Here is a 20,627-nt window from a genome sequence, read left to right as displayed (position 1 = left end):
TTAAATTAAAAAATTTTCTTAAATTGAGATTAGTTTTCTTTTTTTCATTTAGGAATATTTTAATTAATTAAAAAAAAAAAAAAAACTAAATTCAAATCAATCATTTTTTTTTTATGGTATAATGGATGGACATGGGAAATATTAATTTGAAAAATAATTTTTGTTATTTAAAGCCCGTGACATGCACTCAATAAATTTTAATGAAACTTACAATAAAATAAGGCCTTACAAATGTTTTTTTTTTTCTTGAACGACGAAATTTTATTTCTAGCTTTAATTAAAGTTTTCTTTTTAAATATTTTTTTCTACCTTCTTTTGTCATCAAATTTTCCAAATTATTTTCATCAAAAAAAAAAAAAAAAAAAAAAAAACAATATTAATAAACAAATTTTTTGTTGCAGGAAAAGTCAAGTTGAAGGAAGAAAAGGACACATCATCAATGGCCCCAGGTAGTCCCCCAACGCCGCCTCATACACCCCAAAGTCCATGGAGGCAACAGAATCCTTCGGGTAATTTATCCCAGTCAAGTCAAATCACAAATGTTATTTTACCAAGTCTTCCTCATTCCCTCCAGTCCCTTAACCAGTCACCACTAAGTCAAATACTTGTACAAAATCCCGCCCTCGCTCAATTACTCCAACAAAATCCAGCAACACTTTTACAAAATCCACAATTGGCACAGTTATTACAGCAAAATCTACAAGCTCATATGGGAAATGTTTTATTTTCTCAAGATACCAATAGAGAAGAGTCTGAAGAATCAAAGGTAAAAAAAAAATTATTTATTTTTTATTTTCAAGTTTAAAGGTTAAAAATAATTTATTTCTTTAAACTATTGTTCTCACTTTATAATGTTACAGTCTATATTAAATAATTATCATTTAAATTTTTTTTCAACTTTCTCAAATTTAAAATAATTAATATTAAACTTGGCAACTTTAACACATGATAATGCACTGACCTATATTATTCATTTATATATATTAAATGCTTTCACAAAAATAATTGAAATTACTATGAATTTGTTCTCTTTTTAATATATATATTTCGAAATCAAAAATTATTTTTCACTAGAATTTTAAACTGTCATTGTGCTTTGAGATTTTACATTCAATTAATTATTTTTGAAAGTGAAATAACCTTATTCTCGAAATGACGACAAAAAAAAATTCTAATTTATATTTGATTTTTAACTTTATTATATAATTTTTTTAAAAAACTTTACAATCATTTTATCAAATAAAAAATTTATTTTGCATGTATTTATCGCACTTGACATTAATTTATTTTTATATTTTAAAAGTTTGTATACATAGTGCATGAATTAAATTTTTTTTTCAATTACAATAAATTCGCATCGCAGTTTGAAATGGAAAAAAATTATTATAACTCGATTAGTATAAAATGTTAAAGAAGGCGAAAAAAAAAAATTAATAAATAAAATAAATAAATAAAAAATTTAACTTTGTAAATAAAATAAAAATAGCAAGTTTGACGAGAAACGAATTATCAAAGTTATATATACCTAATCATAAATTAGACACGCCTGTATAGATTTTTTTTTTTTTCCATTTGTTAAACCATTGTTTCTTTGTTAATCGTTCATAGCGAATTAGATTTTCATCGGATAGTAGTTAATCTTAACGAACTCGGGTAACAGGACTCGTCCCCACACTGAAAAAAAAATTTTTCATTGGTCATATGTTTACCTTGAAATAATTTATAAATAAAAATTTATATTTTTCATCAATTAAACTATATCAAAAGCAGCACTATATTACAATTGAAAATAATATTTTCATTTATTTCAACAACAAAGTAAATTATTATAAAAAAAATTATATATTTTTCTCAAACTCTTGTAAATATATTCTTGCAACTCGACATACTATATTGTGTATGAATAAATATTAGCTCGGGCTCAACGAACTACAAAAATATAAAAATATATGAAAAAAAAAAAAAAATGACAAATATGCAAAAGTATATACATAAAGACCAATGGAACTTGTAAGTCTCAAGAGGGGGATATTTCCCTCCCTCTTTATTATTAAATTTTTTTTAAATATTATTTTTTTGTTGGTTGTTATTCCAGTGAAAAGAATTGAAATTATTCTTCCGATTTTTGTTATGTCGTTTACATTACTTTTCGCCTTTGAATATTAATGAGCATATGCTCTTGTGGCAGTCAGTATACGTACTCCAGCATTACAGCACACACAGTGAAAAAAAATATATATAAATATATATAAAAAAAAAAGTAACGAGCAACGGGTATAATACTCGACTCTTAACGTTATTCTATTGTTTGCAAATCAGCTCTATTGTTTTCTCATATACCCTAACGTTAGGACGCCAAGAGTCCGCGCCCCCCAACTTTTCTTGCAGACTTTGCTTGCGGGCCCCATGGCGTTCATGGCGCCCCCACCTTAGTCATAACGTCAACTTATTGCATTGGGCCCTCCTTTCCTCTCTCTCTTCTATATTTACCCACCCACCCACCCTTATTCAATACAAACTCTATGCTATATATATATATGTATATGCAAATTATGAATGCACTCAGAATCTATGAATCTTTAATCGCATCCATATGTCAACAAAGAAAGATAAAAAAAAAAAAAGTTCTTAAAAATTAAAATAACATAGTCTTCATTTACTTTCTTTCTTTCTTTGAATATGTCTTGAAATAATATTTTTTTTTTCATAAAAATATATTTAATAGAGATCTATAAGTTGTAAGTACGTATGTAATGTTACAATTTGACCTTTTACATAAATTTTGACGTCAAGTATATTGTATCTAAAGAATTGTATGTAAGGCTTCTGAAATCGTAGAGGATTCACGAATAATTTCATTGTGTTTTCTAAGGCTGCGTATTTTTTTTTTTTTTCTTTTTTCAAATTATATATATCCGTCATGGTTATTTAACTGTAAAAATGATATTAATATTTGTGGATAATACAGAGGAAAAAAAGAAAAAAATATATATTTTTTTTTATAAAACTTTGAACGGGATCATTAACTTGCCATGTCAATTAGTTTGAAAATGAAATTTCAATTATTTCAATGTCTTAAAATAAATGTTTTTATGTGCGAGTCATGGGGTCACTTAGCAGTCGGTTTTTTTTATCGAAGATATCAAAAGAAATAAAAAAAAAAAAAATAATAATGTAGAGAAGCAGAGAAAGAAAGAAAACGTGAGGGCTTGTCGATTAACCGGAAGTTCGTTTAAATATTCGATGCCATCAAGAATGTCATTGTACGCTTAAAAGCAAGGTCACTGATCCGTTCAACGACAAACCGTGACAGTATACAACATTACAGTAGTATTTTTTTTTTTTTGCTAAATAATATTATTACCTTAAAACTTTTACGCTTTTATGAAAACCGGAAATCTTTGACACTCAATGAATTAACAATGACAATTATTTTTAGTTTTTTTTTTCATTCCATCACACGCAGTATATATAAATAATAAATTATTTTTCTATATCAATTTAAAAATAAATTATTATTTTTGTTTAAATTTGATTTCAGTTAACTCCGTCAATAGTCAATCTTTCGTCTGTCAAAATGGAAACAACGGATCCAAAGGTATCTGGTAAGTTTGCAAAAATAATATTTACAATTATTATTATTTTCTAAAAATTAAAAAAATATTTTAGTGACGAATATTTAAAGCCAACAAATTCTCCCCTTTATTGAAATATCCGCCTACCAACATGATTATGGGAATCATGAAAAAAATTAATCATAACTTTTTTTTTTTCATTTTAATTATCTTTGCAATATAATTTTTAGTGTCTTATATATTTATTGAATATATATTCTTTCCTAAACTGTTATTAGATGAATTTCTAAGAAGTTCAATTTATCATATTGGTTGTTACTAATAAGGAAGTATTAAAATTATACATATATATTTAAAATTGGCGTACATTGTTTGATACAATAAAAAATCTTTCTTTTGTGATAAATCAAGAAGTAAAGCTAGTTGAAATTATTAATATATATTAATAATTTCTTTTATACATATATACATAAATGTATGTTTAAAGTTTGAGTGAGACAGTGATAGTTGGAGGCCAGCAATCAAAGTTGATTAAGCCCACAACTGGGGAATCTGTGGGGCTGGTGTCTCACGCCAATCTCATCCAATCATCTGCGGTTGAACGGGGAGATTTAAAAAATAGAATGCCTACTGTCAATTGTCCCATAATTTAAATAAATCGAATAAATGAACAAAGTGGCCAATTAGTATAGTTGCTTGCTTGGTCGCTTTGGGCTTAAACGTATTATTCTCTTTCACATATGCATAATCTAACAAACATAATTTTTATATACAATAATCTTATAGTTACCACTAAATAAAAACTTTTTTTTTTTCTTTTTATTATTTTCATTCATTAACAAAAACAATAAACAAATATAAAATTAAAATAAATCAAATAAATTTTATTTTTTGATCTTTAAAATATCCGTCATTTAATTGATATTATTTTTTTTTCTTTCATATATATTATTGAATGTGAAGGGCAATTGCCGAATTCCGTTCCATCGGTAAGAAATGTCTGAATTCCAGCCGAAATTCTTGTCATTTTAGGAGTTGATTAAAAAATAAATAAGAGCTGTTATGTTAATAAATATAATTACATATTTTTAATAGATGAAAAGCTTCAAGTTTATTGGATAAAAATTATCTCAATCAAAGTGATTTACTTTAACTAATTCAACATTATTGTCAGTATGATGAAGTGGAAATATTTATTTGATGCAAAGTCCATTGAACTTCAATGGACTTTGCAAAGTACAGCCAATATATATTCTGAATTTAAATTTGAGTAAAATGTATAAAATTGACAAGTAAAAAATTTTTAATACTTACACTTTAATTCATGTTTTACTCTAAATTTTTTAAATATAAAAATGTCAAGAATATAATGCTAATGAAAAAAATTAAGCGTGTTCACACGAGCCAATAAATGTGACTCGTTGTTTGGTTAATCCTCATAAAATCACATCAATTTTTTCGTTTCTTGTTTACTGATTTTGGACTGAATTTATATACGTGGGATATTTATTTATTTTTTTTTTCACAAAAAGAGGCGTTAATTGTTTAACATATAAGAATGAATGAAACTCGGAAATGTAGTTTTTTCTGGGAGGAGCATCAGAACGATCAGAACTTTTAAAAAGCCTTTACCTTATCATGAACAACGCATCTCGCACTCGTTTCTTGTCTCAGTTTGCCTCTTACTCTTCCGACAATATTGTGATGCCTTTCTGCTTCGTTGATTATATGTATATTTATAGAAAATAAAATAAAAAAATATTTTATATTCAAATTTATAAATATACTTCGATAAAAAAAAAAACTAACGTCTTTATTTATTTCAAGATTTTTTAAGATCAATTGAAATTTATCTTTTTTGACAATTCAATATTTTTAATAAAATATTGGAAATTTAATTTCAAATTAAATATTGATTCTCAAACTCAAATGTAAAAATTATTTTTCTTTATAACACAAAATTTCAATTTAAAATTAATTATTTTATTTTTATTTTTCAAATTAATTTATATATCAATTTCAAAATATACTTTGGTATATTGATTTTTATTATCTAGACTAGTCTTTTTTTTTTTTTTTTTTATTAACAAATCGATTTGAATAGTATTTTTGTCTTGATGACTGTCAAAATATAAAAATTTATAAATACGTATAGAGAATTTGAAGGTTGTATATTTAAAACTTATTATCGCCTACTGCACTCTGCATAAGGACTTAGCTTGTTTTAATTTTAAAAACGAATGAATTGAAGGAGTAAAGAAATGGACTCCTTTTTCTCGCATCACGGTGCCGCCGCCGGTCTAATTTATCGTTCTTCAACTTTTTATTAATTTCAGCCATTTAGAAATCGGCGCGGGGCCAACGGCCACTCGCTTCAACGCATTAAGCTTGTTGCTTCTCTTATTTTATTATTTTATTATTTTTTTTAACGTGCCTCTTACCCTCTGATACAAGAGAGGGAGAGACTCACAACCTACTCTTGTGGAATGCAGTTCTAATTTTTCGCTCCATCAGAATACCGACTTGACAAAAATTTACTCGCAGAATGAATCAACTTTTGCTGATTCGAGCCCTTCTCCAGCTGCACTGTAGTTAATTTTTTTTTTTTTTTTTCATCTATATAAATATTGATTAAAGTAAACTACATATTGAGCATCATTCACAATTCAGTTGAATAAGTTTCACATTCTTATTATGTTAAAAATAGAAAAATCGAAAAAATATTACTCATTTTTTAAAATACAATTTGCAATAATATAAATTGTTTTTAAAATTGGTATATTATTGATCTGTATCCTGTAGAGATAATATTTTTTTTCAATTTATTTTTTTCTCAATATACTAATCGAATTCTGGCAATTGAATTTATCTTAGTTACTTGACATTGCCAAATATCTGTTGATCAAAATTTAGAAAAAGAATCTGTGGCAAGATAAATTGTGAAATTTGTATCATGTACTTGTTTATGTAAATAAAATTAACATATACAAAAAGAAAAAAAAAATTAAATTATTTTTATAAATTTAGCATTTAAAAAAAAATTATGTATTTTTTTTTTATTAACTTCAAAATTTAATTTGAATAATTGATTTGGCTTTTTTTTTTTTTGTAAATCGGTGGGTTTTTTTTTTTTTTTTATTAACATTCATATTAAATAAATAAATGGATATATATATTTTTTTTTCAATTTTTTATTATTATTTATTATTACGACTATGGAATTTAACAGCAAATGTTTATATATGCCAATACTAACCCAGTCAATACACCCCAGTTTTTATATGACCGATTAACCTTATAACCGGCTGTTTTGAAACTAACACACATTCATATTCATGGCATGGATGGATGCATTTTCTTGGTGACGCTAGCCAAGATAACTCAACCGTAGCACTTTGTGGCACTTCTTAAATAAACATTCACAGAAATAACGGAGATCTAAAAACATGTATAGTTACACCATACAAATAAGATTATTTATAGTATTCACCATTTTATTCTATAATTAATCAGCCTATTGACGACGATTTGTTTTTTTTTTTTCTTGCAATTACTCTGATTGATAAACGCTTTTGTTTATATCATTTAAATACAAGAAAAAGACTTCAATAAAAATTTAAAATTGTCTTGGAAATAAAATCGTCAAAATATTATTTTCCAATTTTAAAAAAATAAATAAAAATGTATTATTTATTGAAAAAGTCTTATGAACATTTTTCTTTTCAAGATCAAATACATGTAAAATTATTTAAAAAATATTTTTTAATATCATTTCAATGACATGTTTAAAAAGTTTACAAATATATTTGATATTTTTTTGAATAATAATTATCAGACAATGGTGTATCCAAAGTATTTAAAATTTGCATAATAAATAAATGAATAAATGAAGAAAATTAATGTTAAATACAAAGCAACAAAAATTATCGTGTAATAACAATTCTAAGTCTTGAGAAATGATCGCTGGGTGTTTTATTTCATCAACGTAGTTAAGAAAATTATTAAGCAATTTTTATAAAAACCTCGAAACGATCGTTTCGACAATTTTAGATAAAAAAAAAGGAATTCAGTGTTAGAAATATATTAAACTATTAGATGCAAAAAAAATTGTTCCCTCCTGCCTGTATAAAAAAATTAGAGACTCTAAAATCTATTCCATTTCTGGACTTTTTTTAAATCAACATTCTATTTTTTTTTTGTATTTTTTATTGCGTTGTTAAATTAAATTGTGGCATCTCTAAACGATGCCAAATCATTTGGAATCATAGAAATTTAAAAAATATTCTAAATTTAATTGATTCGTTGCGAGAGTTGTATCCGTTTAAGATAAACTATATAAAAGAATTGCAATTGTCATATAGTTGTGCATTTCGAAATCATTAGACTGCCAATGTTTTTCTGTGGTAAAAAATAGATGTTCGATTGTTCGTCTTAGCAATGATGTGACTATCTAAAAACAATGTGAACGAGAGAGGATAAATTCAAGTATGCAGTGACGGAGGTCAGTGCTAAAATTCAATGCATTCAGCTTTTATACTTGAAGGTAGTATCGCTAAATAAACGATGAAAAACAAAGATGAAAAAAAATGAATAAAAAAGTCTAAAAATCGACACTTGGCTTGACATTATGTTAAGTGTATTTTGATCACATGATTAACCAATAATAGAAACGTTTCGAATTTTCAAGCTATTCGTGGACGAAAATTTTTCAATGCCCCCTAGAACTAATTCAGTAGACTAGAAGCCATCAACAAAATAATGAAAAAAAAAAAAAAATTGATAACAATAATAATAAGTAAAAAAATTATCATTTATATAAGTGAAATTTAATGCCGACTGAGTTGTTGGAGATTATTTGAGCAGTATGAATTGTTTAGGCTACTTTTAAATTTTATTGATCTATTATAAAAGCCTCCAACTATATCCAGTATATAGAATAAAAAAAGAAAAATAAATAAAAAGAGTTGAATGAACAAAAAAAATACTATCAAGTTCTTTTGAAATATACAGCATGCTGTTTTATGAATAATACTTTACCAAAGTTAGATATAAAATTAGAGATAAAATATATTGATACAAATATATAATGATATATCATTTTGAATTTTTATATTTTTTATATTTTAATAATATGAAAAATTATTACTGTAATCCATGAATTTTTCTATGTATTTTCAAATCATGCAGCACGATCGAATTTCTCTGTTTTGACAGCAGTCCAACAAATCGTGTAAATGTTTTAAAAAAAAATTCGGGGAACTTAAAACTCAAAAGTTTCAATAGATCTAGTAATAATAAAAATTATACGAACAATAAAATGAAACGAAAAACTAAAGAGAGCTAGAGAAAATCTCTTTACCCTTTCTCAATGTTCCACACTTTATACGTATACGGTCCTTTTACATTTGGTCCCCTCGTTTTTTAGTTGAATTAGCAAAAGGGTTCGATTCTGTTTATTTTTTAAAATAGTTGGGGGTTGTATTCTTTCTGAGGCCAATGTTACATATGGGGTGCACTTTCATAAACCAATTTTTTTTTTTTTTTAAAACTAACGCGTCATCGCCCAATCAAAACTTTAAAAATAAAATCTATAAGAAGTGTGGGTATAGAATAAAAAAAAAGGGGTGAAAAATTTTATATAGAAAAAAAGGGAACAAAGTACTGCAACGTGGAATTTTTATGTGTAAAATTTTTATTTATGTTTCTTATCAATTGATAACAGACAAAATAATATTTATTTTCAAAAAAAATTTAAATAAATTATTTTAAAAAAAGTTTAAAAGCTTTTTTTTTCTGTCAAGGATTCAAATGATAAAAGCTCGATTAAAAATTATTCAATATTCTTAGTTCTGGCTATTTTTTTCAATTAGAAATATCTTAGAAATTTTTGACAAATTATCTTAATATTTATATATAATTTTACTATATTTTTAATCTTTAATTATTATAGATTTATAAAAAATCTAGATAATGTTTTTAAAAAACTACAATAATTAAAAAAAATTAATACGAGAAAATACTTTTTCATTTGAATATTGACCTCGTAATAATTAATTTACGTTCACATGGTTTAACACGAAGAAAGATTTCTATTTTTGGTCATCAATAAAAAATAGACACTAAAAATTATATTGCTGTATCCAAGTACATTACATGTTTGCCGTGATCGTTCAAAGATCTCCCTTCTACTTGATAATGAAGAGATAATTTTTTCTAATACTAAAATTATAATATTTATATAGCAAACCTATGTTTAATATATGTTGCGCCACCACTGATATTTTATGGCAATTTCGGATCAAATTTGATCATTTGATCATATTATTACAATAATTATTATCAATAAATATTATTACAGTTTGACTTTGCGTTAAACCGTAATGTTGAATACACATTTCACAAAGACAATGCTTCTATTAATAATAATAATATTTATAATTCACTTCTACCAATTTTGATTAACATATGATGCTAATCAAATTCAAAACGTTGCACTGTAGAGGCAGTTAGCTACTGTCGATAAATAGGAATTTATACAACCATCTTTCAACAAGTAGAAAGCTTACTTAACCACAATAAATATTAGAGCACTGTCGACAGTTGATCAAGCAAACATAAAACTTTTTCTACCAAATAAATCAATTTAAATATTTAATGTATTGTACTTCTTGAAACTTATTGTTTTTTTTTTTCTTCTTTGTTGCAGTTTTACTAAGACAATCCATGTCACCAGGAGCAGAAAATTTAGTTGGTGGAAAAACAACAATATCACAATCTACTATTGATTATTCGAGATACGTCAGGCGATTTTCATCGAGTCAAGAATGTGGGAGTCTTAATTGTAAAGAAATGGGCTGTAGAGAACATTTTCATTGTTTAGATTGTAGTGGACGTGTATTTGTAAAAAAAGAAGAAATGATTAGACATTTTAAATGGCATAAAAAACGTGATGAATCGTTACAACATGGTTTTATGAGATATTCACCAACTGATGATTGTGCTGAACGTCATCCAATGCGTATATGTCCACACAATAAAAAACAAACTCATTATCATTGTATTCATGACAATTGTGATAAAACTTACATATCAACATCAGATGTACAAATGCATGCTAATTATCATAGAAAAGATTCAGCAATTATTCAAGAAGGTTTCCAAAGATTTAGAGCAACAGAAAGTTGTGCAACAGCCCATTGTCCATTTGCTGATCAACGAACAACTCATTTTCATTGTCGAAGAATGAATTGTAGATATACATTTAAAAATAAAGCTGACATGGATAAACACAAATCATATCATATTAAAGATGAACAATTATCACGTGATGGTTTTAAAAAATTTATGAAAAATGAAGTGTGTCCATTTGATCAGTGTCGTTTTTCACGTGTTTGTAATCATATACATTGTATACGACCTCATTGTAGCTATGTACTTCACTCATCTGGACAATTATTTTCACATAAACGTAAGCATGAAAGACATGATTCAGAAATGGCTTACAGAAAATATAAACAAGTTGGTGGTGTTAGACCACCTGGATGGAGTCCAGAAGAAATGGGCAGTCAAAGTTTATCATTAAGCATGAATGGTGATAGTTTTAATGAAGAAGCAGGATCTCCTTCATTCTATTCACTTGAAGATTCATTTCAAAGTGCTAGTGATTTAGCAATGGATTTGACTGCCTCAACAACAAGTGAACCATTAGCAAGTGGTAGCTCAACTACCATGGCAAATGATCAAGAATCACCACAATCACCACAGCAATTAACTTCTGCGGAATTAGTATACTTATCAACAGCATCAGCAGACTGTCCTTGTAATCATGGACAAGAGCATCATCATTGTACACTTGATGGATGTGGTGCAGCGTTAAGAGATCCACGTGAAGTACGTGAACATTTAGCTGAACATGAAGCACAAGAAAGAGTTACTGATGCATATTTTGAAGAAAGTACCTGTGAAGATTCTTGTCCTTATTTTGATAAAGAAAAACATTATCATTGTAATTGGGAAAATTGTAAAGAAGTTATTTTAGCAACTGATAAACCATTTCGAAGATTACAACATTATAAAATTCATGAATACAGTAGGCAGCTAAATTTAAATTCTACAACTCAAGTATTATCGTCTGACGTAACATTAACACACTTGACAAATATTGATGCAATGTTTAGGCGAAAACGTGGTAGACCACCAAAAAATAGAGTCATTGAAATTTGGTCAAGTGATCATTCAACAAATCATACACAAGACTCACCTCAGGCAATATTTACAAGCTTTAAGCTGCCTAAACCAACTCCTAGCTTAACTCCACCCCATCCAATGTCCGATGAGCGAGATAGAAGTCTTTCACCAACAAACAGTACTGACGAACCTGATGGTTTTTCCACTTATAACCCTGATACCTGTCCTGATCCGGCTTGCATCGTTAGGCCAACGCGACATCATCACTGTTCCCAACCACGCTGTCACTTCTCCACAGATAGAGCCGATCAACTGTTGATGCACAGCAAGGACTTTCATGATAACGTGGACATCCCGCCTGGTTTTGCTTTTTTCGATAAGATGGTGGATTGTCGATTACCTGGATGTCACAGCAATCGTGTTCATCGCCATTACCATTGTACACGGCCCAACTGTGGTTACTCATTTGTTCGTTATTCAACAATTGTACTTCATGAAAAACAACATTTCAATTCAAGTGAGACCGACTCAACAGCTGTTATTAAACGTGAGGATCAAGTTAAACAGGAATCAAAGCCCAGAATACAGGTTAAAAATCCAGCTGAACTCATTGAAAAACCTGATAATAATCGAGATGATAGTCAATCTCTTATCAACGTCAAAGAAGAGTTGGTTAGTCCTGATGTTAATAAAACGATGGGTGAGTTGATCTGCTAGGTGAGCACGAAGCTAATGCATCCTAATTTTATTCATATATATACATATAGAATTTTCGTTTTTGTGGTAGATAAAATTTTTTAAACTCAGGTGCTGAAAGAGTATATTGTGCAACAATGAAGCGGTGGATGATTTCTTATCAAGAACTTTCTCGGGTTTAACAAGAGATAATGAATTTCTTTTTCTTCGATGTTATTTATTTTATAATTTACTTTAATTTTGCTTGAGAAACTTGCTTTTCAATAAGCACCAAATATATTTCTTAGCAGTACGATGCAACCATCGAAGAATCATGGGACAGTGGTTCATTTTATATTTATCTTCATTTTCAAATTTCGTGAATGCAACTTTTGACATTTTTCAATTAAATTATAGCTACTCAATTTTAAATTACACGTGCTAGATAACAAAAGATTTTTTTTAAATTTATTCAACTGAGTTGCGTTCACGTAATTTACGATTACAAGCTCATCAAAAGCCGCTTGAAAAACACGTGTGACATCGTACTTCTAATATTCAATATACATTAATTTGAGCTCCCGTACTTGTATTAAATAAATATCATTTACTAATGACTTATTATTTTTTCTGCTTGTTGTATACACTTGTTTAGGAATCATTTATTCATGAAAAACTTGTTACACAATATACTTTTTTATCACGAATGCATAAGGATCGAACTTCCAACACACAATAATAGACAATTCAAACAGGCAGAGTGGATTAATTAGCAAAAAGTGTTTCAATGAAATATTGGTACATACTTTTTTATTAATTATTATAAATAAATTGACGCGTATAATAAAAAATATGAGTGAAACTTTATCTTGATCAATCTTGTGTTCACATTAATTGTATGTACCAACAGTTCATTAACACTTTAATTTGGAAAATTAATATTTCCACCGCTCTGCTTTTAATTTAAGTTTGTTTATTCGTGCATGCGTCACAAAAAAAAAAACTCTAAAACACTTGACTGCATGACACTTGCACGCACTCGCACTCAATAACTTATATACAAATATTATTATCAAAACTATATTGCTGTTTTTACATTTTACATATTTTTTTTTTTTTGCTAGTAGTAGACATAGTATAGTTTATTGTATTGATATTGATATTGATTTTAATTATAGAAAATAAATTATTATATTTTTTTAATATTTTCGTTTTTTTTTTTTCATTATATTTTGTGGAAAAAAACGAAAATAATAAGCATTTTGAAATGAAATGGTGGTTGAGTTTATAGTGGGTTATATTTGAAGTGTTGGTTGTTTGGTTGATTGTTGCTAGTGGTGAGGGCAGCAGGCACCTATTATCCGGTCAGTGGACCACCGAACGAACCGGCACTTCCGGGCGCCATGCTATCCATGCGAGCTTCCGTGCACCAAGGTTCGTGCCACCGACCAGTTTAAATTCTTCCTGTTTCGAAAAAAAAAATTGAATAAAAATTTAGAATTGAATTTCAAATTATGCAATTTTTAACCCTTAAAATTATAAATTATCATCAATATTAAGAATATATTCATTCATTACAGATACTGCAGTTATTCCATCAACAAGTTCAACATCATCACATATTCTTTATGGTCCTGAACAAAGTTGCAGCCGTCCGTTTTGTAAACTTAAACGAAAAAATCATTATCATTGTAATGCTTGTAATCAGGCATTTTCTGAGGTAGATCGTCTTGTCACACATGTTGCAAAACATTCAACAGGTGTTATACTAACTCAACAACACGAAGCAACTAGCCAAGCTTCTAATCAATTGCAGCATGATTATATTGGCCAATTTCCTCAGCAAAAACACGACTATATCAATCAAAATGCTCAGTTGGCACAAAACATTCAGAGCTTCCAAAATATGCAGCAACAGATGCACCAAACTTTAGGTCAAATAAATCAACAGCAACAACAACAGCATCAACATTTACAGCATCACCAACACCAACAACAACAACAACAGCAGCAACAACAGCAAAAGCAGCAACAACAACAACAACAACAATCTGTTAAAAATATGAAGCTTGTGAGTCCTTCATTTGACTTGCATGGCACAAATAATGTAAAAAAAGAACCATCCGACCAAAATCGAGAAGAAAATAATCATCGAAACTCAGATACAAATGAAAATATTCAGTTAATTCATTCTCAAACTCCATCAAGTGTTTCTCAATCTGTACCACCAAGTTTTGAATTAGATTTGAGTCATGGTTTTCATTTTCCAAATCCAGCAGTAATGGCTGCAATGAATCAACAAATAGCACTAATGAATCAAGCACTTCCACCTTTTTTGCAGCATGCTGGAATGTATGGTGGTGGTCCAGGTTTAATGTTTGCACCTGGTCTTTCATCAGCAAATTATTTACCACCTGGTAGAGATGAAAATCCATTAGCTTCACTTGCTGCTAATTTAAATCTCAATAAACGATCTTTATCACCACCTGATTGCAATTCTCCAGAAGCTAAAAAACAAAGACTTCATCATTCAATGCGAATGCTAAAAGATGAACCAGTTCCTGAAGGCTATGTAAGATTTCGTTTCAATGAAGATTGTCGTTATCCACTTTGTGGTTACAGAGAGCATCAAACTCATTTTCATTGTATGCGACAAGATTGTGGCTATTCATTTTGTGATAAAACACGTTTTGTTCAGCATACAGCTCGTCATGAAAGGCTTGATACTCTTATGGGTGGTGATTTTCAGCAATATCGTGCTAATGTACCATGTGGACGTGGACAATGTGCTTACACGTCATCTCTAGGTTCAATGCAAAATAAAGCATCTCATTTTCATTGTCTCAAATGTGATTTTGTTTGCACTGATACAAATAAAGTTGTTGCTCATAGACGACAACATGCTAAACTTGACAGTATTGCTGCAGCAGGTTTTCAAAAATTTACACCAAGTCAACCATGTGGTGCTGTACAATGTCAACATTCAGGCAAACAAACACATTATCACTGTCTTCAATGTCAATATGCTGTGCTTGGATTAGCTCAAATGTCTGCTCACAAGTATCGTCATATGGATGGTTAAATAAATCGTTTTTGTTGTTATTATTTTAAAATTTTGACAAAATTAAAAATAGTATTTTTATTTATTAAATAAAATTATTATACAATTTAATAGTTAAAATTATTCATGCTCATATAGCTTATAACGCCATCAACATAAAGACAAACAATTAGTATGAAAAGAAAATTATTTTAAATGTGAATAGTCGAAGTCATAAATACTTCTAGAATTTCGAATATCCTTTTGTCATGATTCTTGAGAGTAAGAGAGAGAGGAGATAGCAAATGACGAAGAGTAGAATTGTATAGTATTTAAAAACACAAATGCAAAAGACTGTCGGCTGAAAATCATAATGTATGTGAGAAATAAGTCTAAAATATGATAAATGATGATTCTTATGCAGTAATGCTATCTAGCTGATAAATATATAAGCGATTGAGTACTCGAAAAAAAAAAATAATAATATTCACTTATTGGCATTTCATTATGACTAGTCCTTGCACTATAAAAAATAATATACTGTCAAGTATATTTAATACATTAAAAGACCAAAATCAAATGAATTATTGCAATTGTTTAAAACCGTAAAAATTAAATATATATATATAAAATTTAGTAATCATATAATGTATATGTAAATATGTATCAACAAAACTGAATGAAAGATTAAAAATACTAGATTTTGATATTGTAATTCAGTTTAATTTACGCAGGTTAAATGCTCAAACTAATGGATGTCCAAATATAGCCAATATAAACTATGTCGTTCATTTAGTTTTTCGGCAAACCTTTGTGTTTAAAAAAAATAAAAAATAATAATCATGATTAATGTTGGATGTTTGACTTTACACTTGTCAGCATTGAAATAGATAGAACTTGAATAATAATATTAACATAGAGAACTGATTATATATACTGTCAATGAAAACTGTTGGTAGGTGCTTTTTAAGTTCTACATTTTTTTTTTTTTACATTTTTCTCTAAATTAAAATAAATAGAGCAAGAGTTAAAATGACTGAGCATAGTTTTACGAACTGAGTCAATAATAACTCAAAAATTAACAGAAAAAAATAAATATTTAAAAAATACAATTACTTATAAAACCGTGAAAAAATAAAATGTATTAAAAACTGAAAATAATTTCATTTAAAGTGGACTTAACATTAGTGCCTTAGAAGAAAAATAATTAGATTATTCATAAACTTTATAGAATTATATAGATTCTTGATTTTCATCATGAAAAAAAGTCGTTTTTTTTTTAACAGTAATTCTAAATTATTTATCATGACAAATGAATTTCTTCTGTGAAAGCCTAATTGTGTTTTAGCTTATGCAGTGCAAATAAAGCTGTTGAACGAGTAAATTGATGTTATTCCACAAAATGAATTTCAATAAATTTTAGCCAACATAGAGTACAACATTTTTTGCATATATATTACATATATATTTCCAATGTTTTTTGGTTTATAATAAAACCAAAAATTATTAATGTCGGCTAGTGGCAGTGTAAAAAGAACAGAAGAAAAAAAACAAATTTACAAAAAGATAAACAAAATCAATAGATAATATGTTTGTTTCGTATATGACTTTTGTGCAGAAAATTATCTAGATTTTTGTCAATTATTTTATTACTGTCGTGATTACTACTATTTTATTTTTTTTCTAAATAAAGAGTTGTCGCATACACAAGTACAACGGTGATTGCCAGGTGGCTAAGGCTTAATAAGCCACATGAGTGCCATACCGCATGTAAACTCAATTATTCTTAAAAAGATTATGAAATATACTAGAATTTTAATAAGATAAAATATTTGTAAAAAAAATTTTGTGTGCTAAATAAGACATAAATAATATGAAAAATGTTTAATAATAAATATAAATAAATAATAAATAATAATAAAAAAAATAAAAAACAATAAAAGAAATGTAAAATTTAAGAGTTGTGATGAAAAAAAAAAAAAAATAATAAAAACATATAGTGTTATAATATATTTATTTAAAAAATTTAGGCGTACAGAAAAAGTTTAAGTTAACTAACAATTGCTAAAAAAGCATTGAATAATAAAAAAAAGAATTTCATTTGGGTTGTTAATGTAATGTAATAATGAAAAGTTAATAAGAGAATATAATTTTAATAATTGATAAAAAATTTTTACCCCTTAAAAAAAAAAAAAAACAATAAAAAACAAAATCTGTAACTTGATTATAGGGTGAATCAATTTTAAAATTAAGATAAAATTAGCTGAGATGTTGAAGAGTAAAAAGAGTATAGCATACAAGGAGACAAAACTGAAAAAAAATAGGGAAGACAATATCGAAATTTAATGCATTGATAAAGCAAAAAAGAAAAAAAAAAAAAAAATTACACATAATTTTATCTATTATATTATAATTAATTATCAATGTCTATTATTATTTTGATTTTTTATTATATATTATTATTGTCATTATTATTATTATTATTATCATTATATAAATATTATCATATATATAAAAATTACATATTGAATAATACACTTTCTATGTAGCTGTGATTTGCTTTCGAAAAGTAAAAACTAAATGAAAAATAAATTTCAATATTTATAGCAACAATATTCACACAAAAGTTGAAGCTTTTTATCGTCCATTAATCTGAAAGGTTTATAAAAATTTATTACGAATTTTTTAGGACAAAAGGGTAAGTGTATTTTTTTATTTTTTGCATTCCAATATATCATATTGGTAAATACGATTCTCGGCTGTCATTATAAAAACACGTAATATTATTTTCAAAAAAAGCTAATAATTATTACCGTAAAGAAAATAATTTTGTATAAAGTGTAGAAAACTTCTAAGTACTATAAATCAGTCATTTAAAAAAAAAAGGATATTCGTCAAAGCTTTAAAAACCTTGAGAAAGAGTTTTCATATTTTATTTTTTTTTTATTTGCTCCACAATTATATTTGTTCGTTGAAATTTGAGCTCACAATCATTTACAATTTGACTTTTTGAGACTTATTATAAGTAGTATACTATGAGGATTTTAAAATCAAATTTTATTCATGAATTGATGACAGTTTATATTTTGTTCTACTAGATATTATTGTGACATTTTATTTAATAACAGACTATGTTTTAATGTCTCTTAGCCATGTCTTCTTATGAAGCTATCGCCAACGACCATATCGGCCTGAATGCACCGGTTCTCGTCCGATCACCGAAGTTAAGCAGGGCTGAGCGTGGTTAGTACTTGGATGGGTGACCGCTTGGGAACACCACGTGCCGTTGGCATTTTTTTTGAAATTTTTTTGACATTATTTACAGCTGAATAACTCCGAAGGATTCACACACATGTTTTTCTGGATCTTTTATAGATTTTTACATCACCTACTCTATATTATACATTGATTGACTAATTTTATTATTTTTTATTGTTTTATTTATTATAAATTGTGGCAATTTGCATGAAGATATAGAGAAAGATGAATCTCGCGGACGTTGTTAACAAGCTCGTCGAGTGTCAGTCTCAATCATTTGTACCAGGTCTCACTCTAGTCATGTCTCTAAAATATTCCAATGCAATATCCCACTCTGTACTGACATTTTTGTCATTAAAGAAAATATTGATAAAAAAAAAACAAATAAATAATAAACTGATTGAATAATATCGAATTCATGTTTCTTTCCAAAAAGGCTGGTCACAACTTGCAAAAAAGGGTTGAAGTGTTTCTCGGAATAGAAATTTCATTATTTTTGTTATTCGAAGCTTATAGGGTAGTTCGTCTGTACGGCAAAAAAGTTTGTTTATATCCGATTGATCGTGTATGTCGTATGTCACACACCTAAACATCGAATCATTTCATATGATATTTTCAAAATTGCAAAAAGAATGCCAACGGCACGTGGTGTTCCCAAGCGGTCACCCATCCAAGTACTAACCACGCTCAGCCCTGCTTAACTTCGGTGATCGGACGAGAACCGGTGCATTCAGGCCGATGTGGTCGTTGGCGGTAGATAGATAATAAGACATGGCTAAAAGGCTTGATTTCATTTAAGTAGACATCAAATTTTATCTATAATTGCATAGCATCTTATATATACAGTTTATATAGAGAATTAGGTGCTAGGTGCTTTCTTTCGGGCGTTTTTTTTCACTTTATTGCGCATGTCATGCAAACTTGAGGAGAAGACAACGGCGACAAAACGTGATTCAAAAAAAGTAGGAATTAAAAACATAACTAATCCAGCCCCTCATGTACTACGCTGTTGCAAATTGACTAGGTACTTTCTTTTGGGTGTTTATTTTTCTTCCTATTTATTTTTGCGCATGCGTAGTTTAATGCGCAGTCAGCTGAAAGTCAGTTTGCAATAGCGTAGTAGATGAGGGGCTGGATCAGCTATGTTTTAAATCATATGTTTGAAGAATTATTTGCAAACTAACTTTTTGATGACTGCACATTCAACTACGCATGCTCAGAAATAAATTGAAAAAAAAATAAACTATCGGAAGAAAGCACTTGGGGTCCGTTCAGATACTCTCATTTTTTCGGATCTTTTTTTTCAGTGGTTTTTTTTTTCTTTCAATTCAGGAAGCTAGTTTGCAACAGCGTAGTACACTAAGGGCTGGATTAGTTACGTTTTAATTGTTTTGATTTCTTATTTTTTAAGAATGACATGCGACGCTACTGTTCTCTCTTCACGTTTGCATAATATGCGCTTGTGTATGATCATGCGCATCGAAGTGAAAAAAAATAAACCACTGAACGAAAGCACCCCCTTTTTGTTGACTGCGCATTCAACCACGCACGCTAAAAAATAAATTTTAAAAAAATAAACACAAAAAAAAAATTTAAACAATGAAAATGTATTTATTTGATTTATTTAATAAAATATATGTAATTTATTTATTAAATGAATGGAAATACCAAGAACAAGCAGTAGCTAAGAAATTCATGTGGTAAGCAACATTAATTTCTTAGCTACTGCTTTTTTTTGGACATTTTTATTTTTCAAAAATAAAATAACATGTATTTTCTTTATCAAATAAATAAAAATCTCAAGGACAAACAGTAGCTAAGAGAAAAATGTATACTATAGCTAAGGAATTAATGTGGCCAGAAAGACTATGTTTCAAGCTACATTAATTTCT

General features: G+C 27.9%; 1 protein-coding gene and 2 non-coding genes across 4 annotated transcripts in view; 2 read left to right on the top strand and 1 right to left on the bottom strand.

Annotated features, from left to right (window-relative positions):
- LOC122848033 overlaps positions 1-17,692 on the top strand; it is a 46,081-nt gene extending 28,389 nt beyond the window's left edge. The window contains exons 5-9 of one of the 2 annotated variants that reach the window (XM_044145811.1): positions 402-766; positions 3,542-3,605; positions 10,282-12,462; positions 13,773-13,871; positions 14,018-17,692. In XM_044145811.1, the coding sequence (XP_044001746.1) occupies positions 402-766; positions 3,542-3,605; positions 10,282-12,462; positions 13,773-13,871; positions 14,018-15,519 (4,211 nt within the window). In that variant the 3' untranslated portion in view covers positions 15,520-17,692. The remainder of the gene's footprint in view (positions 1-401; positions 767-3,541; positions 3,606-10,281; positions 12,463-13,772; positions 13,872-14,017) is intronic. The other variant, XM_044145817.1, reaches the window with a different exon arrangement.
- A 958-nt stretch (positions 17,693-18,650) lies between these two features.
- Positions 18,651-18,769, top strand: LOC122847980. Its single transcript, XR_006373434.1, has one exon. It is a non-coding gene; the product is annotated as a 5S ribosomal RNA (ribosomal RNA).
- A 599-nt stretch (positions 18,770-19,368) lies between these two features.
- On the bottom strand, positions 19,369-19,487 carry LOC122847960. The gene has a single exon (XR_006373417.1). It is a non-coding gene; the product is annotated as a 5S ribosomal RNA (ribosomal RNA).
- Between the last annotated feature and the right edge of the window lie 1,140 nt (positions 19,488-20,627).

The sequence above is a fragment of the Aphidius gifuensis genome, linkage group LG1 (genome assembly GCF_014905175.1).
Source record: "Aphidius gifuensis isolate YNYX2018 linkage group LG1, ASM1490517v1, whole genome shotgun sequence".
Taxonomy (NCBI): Eukaryota; Metazoa; Arthropoda; class Insecta; order Hymenoptera; family Braconidae; genus Aphidius; species Aphidius gifuensis.
The sequence above is the reverse complement of the archived record's forward strand: the minus strand, read 5'-3'. Positions and strand labels throughout refer to the sequence as shown.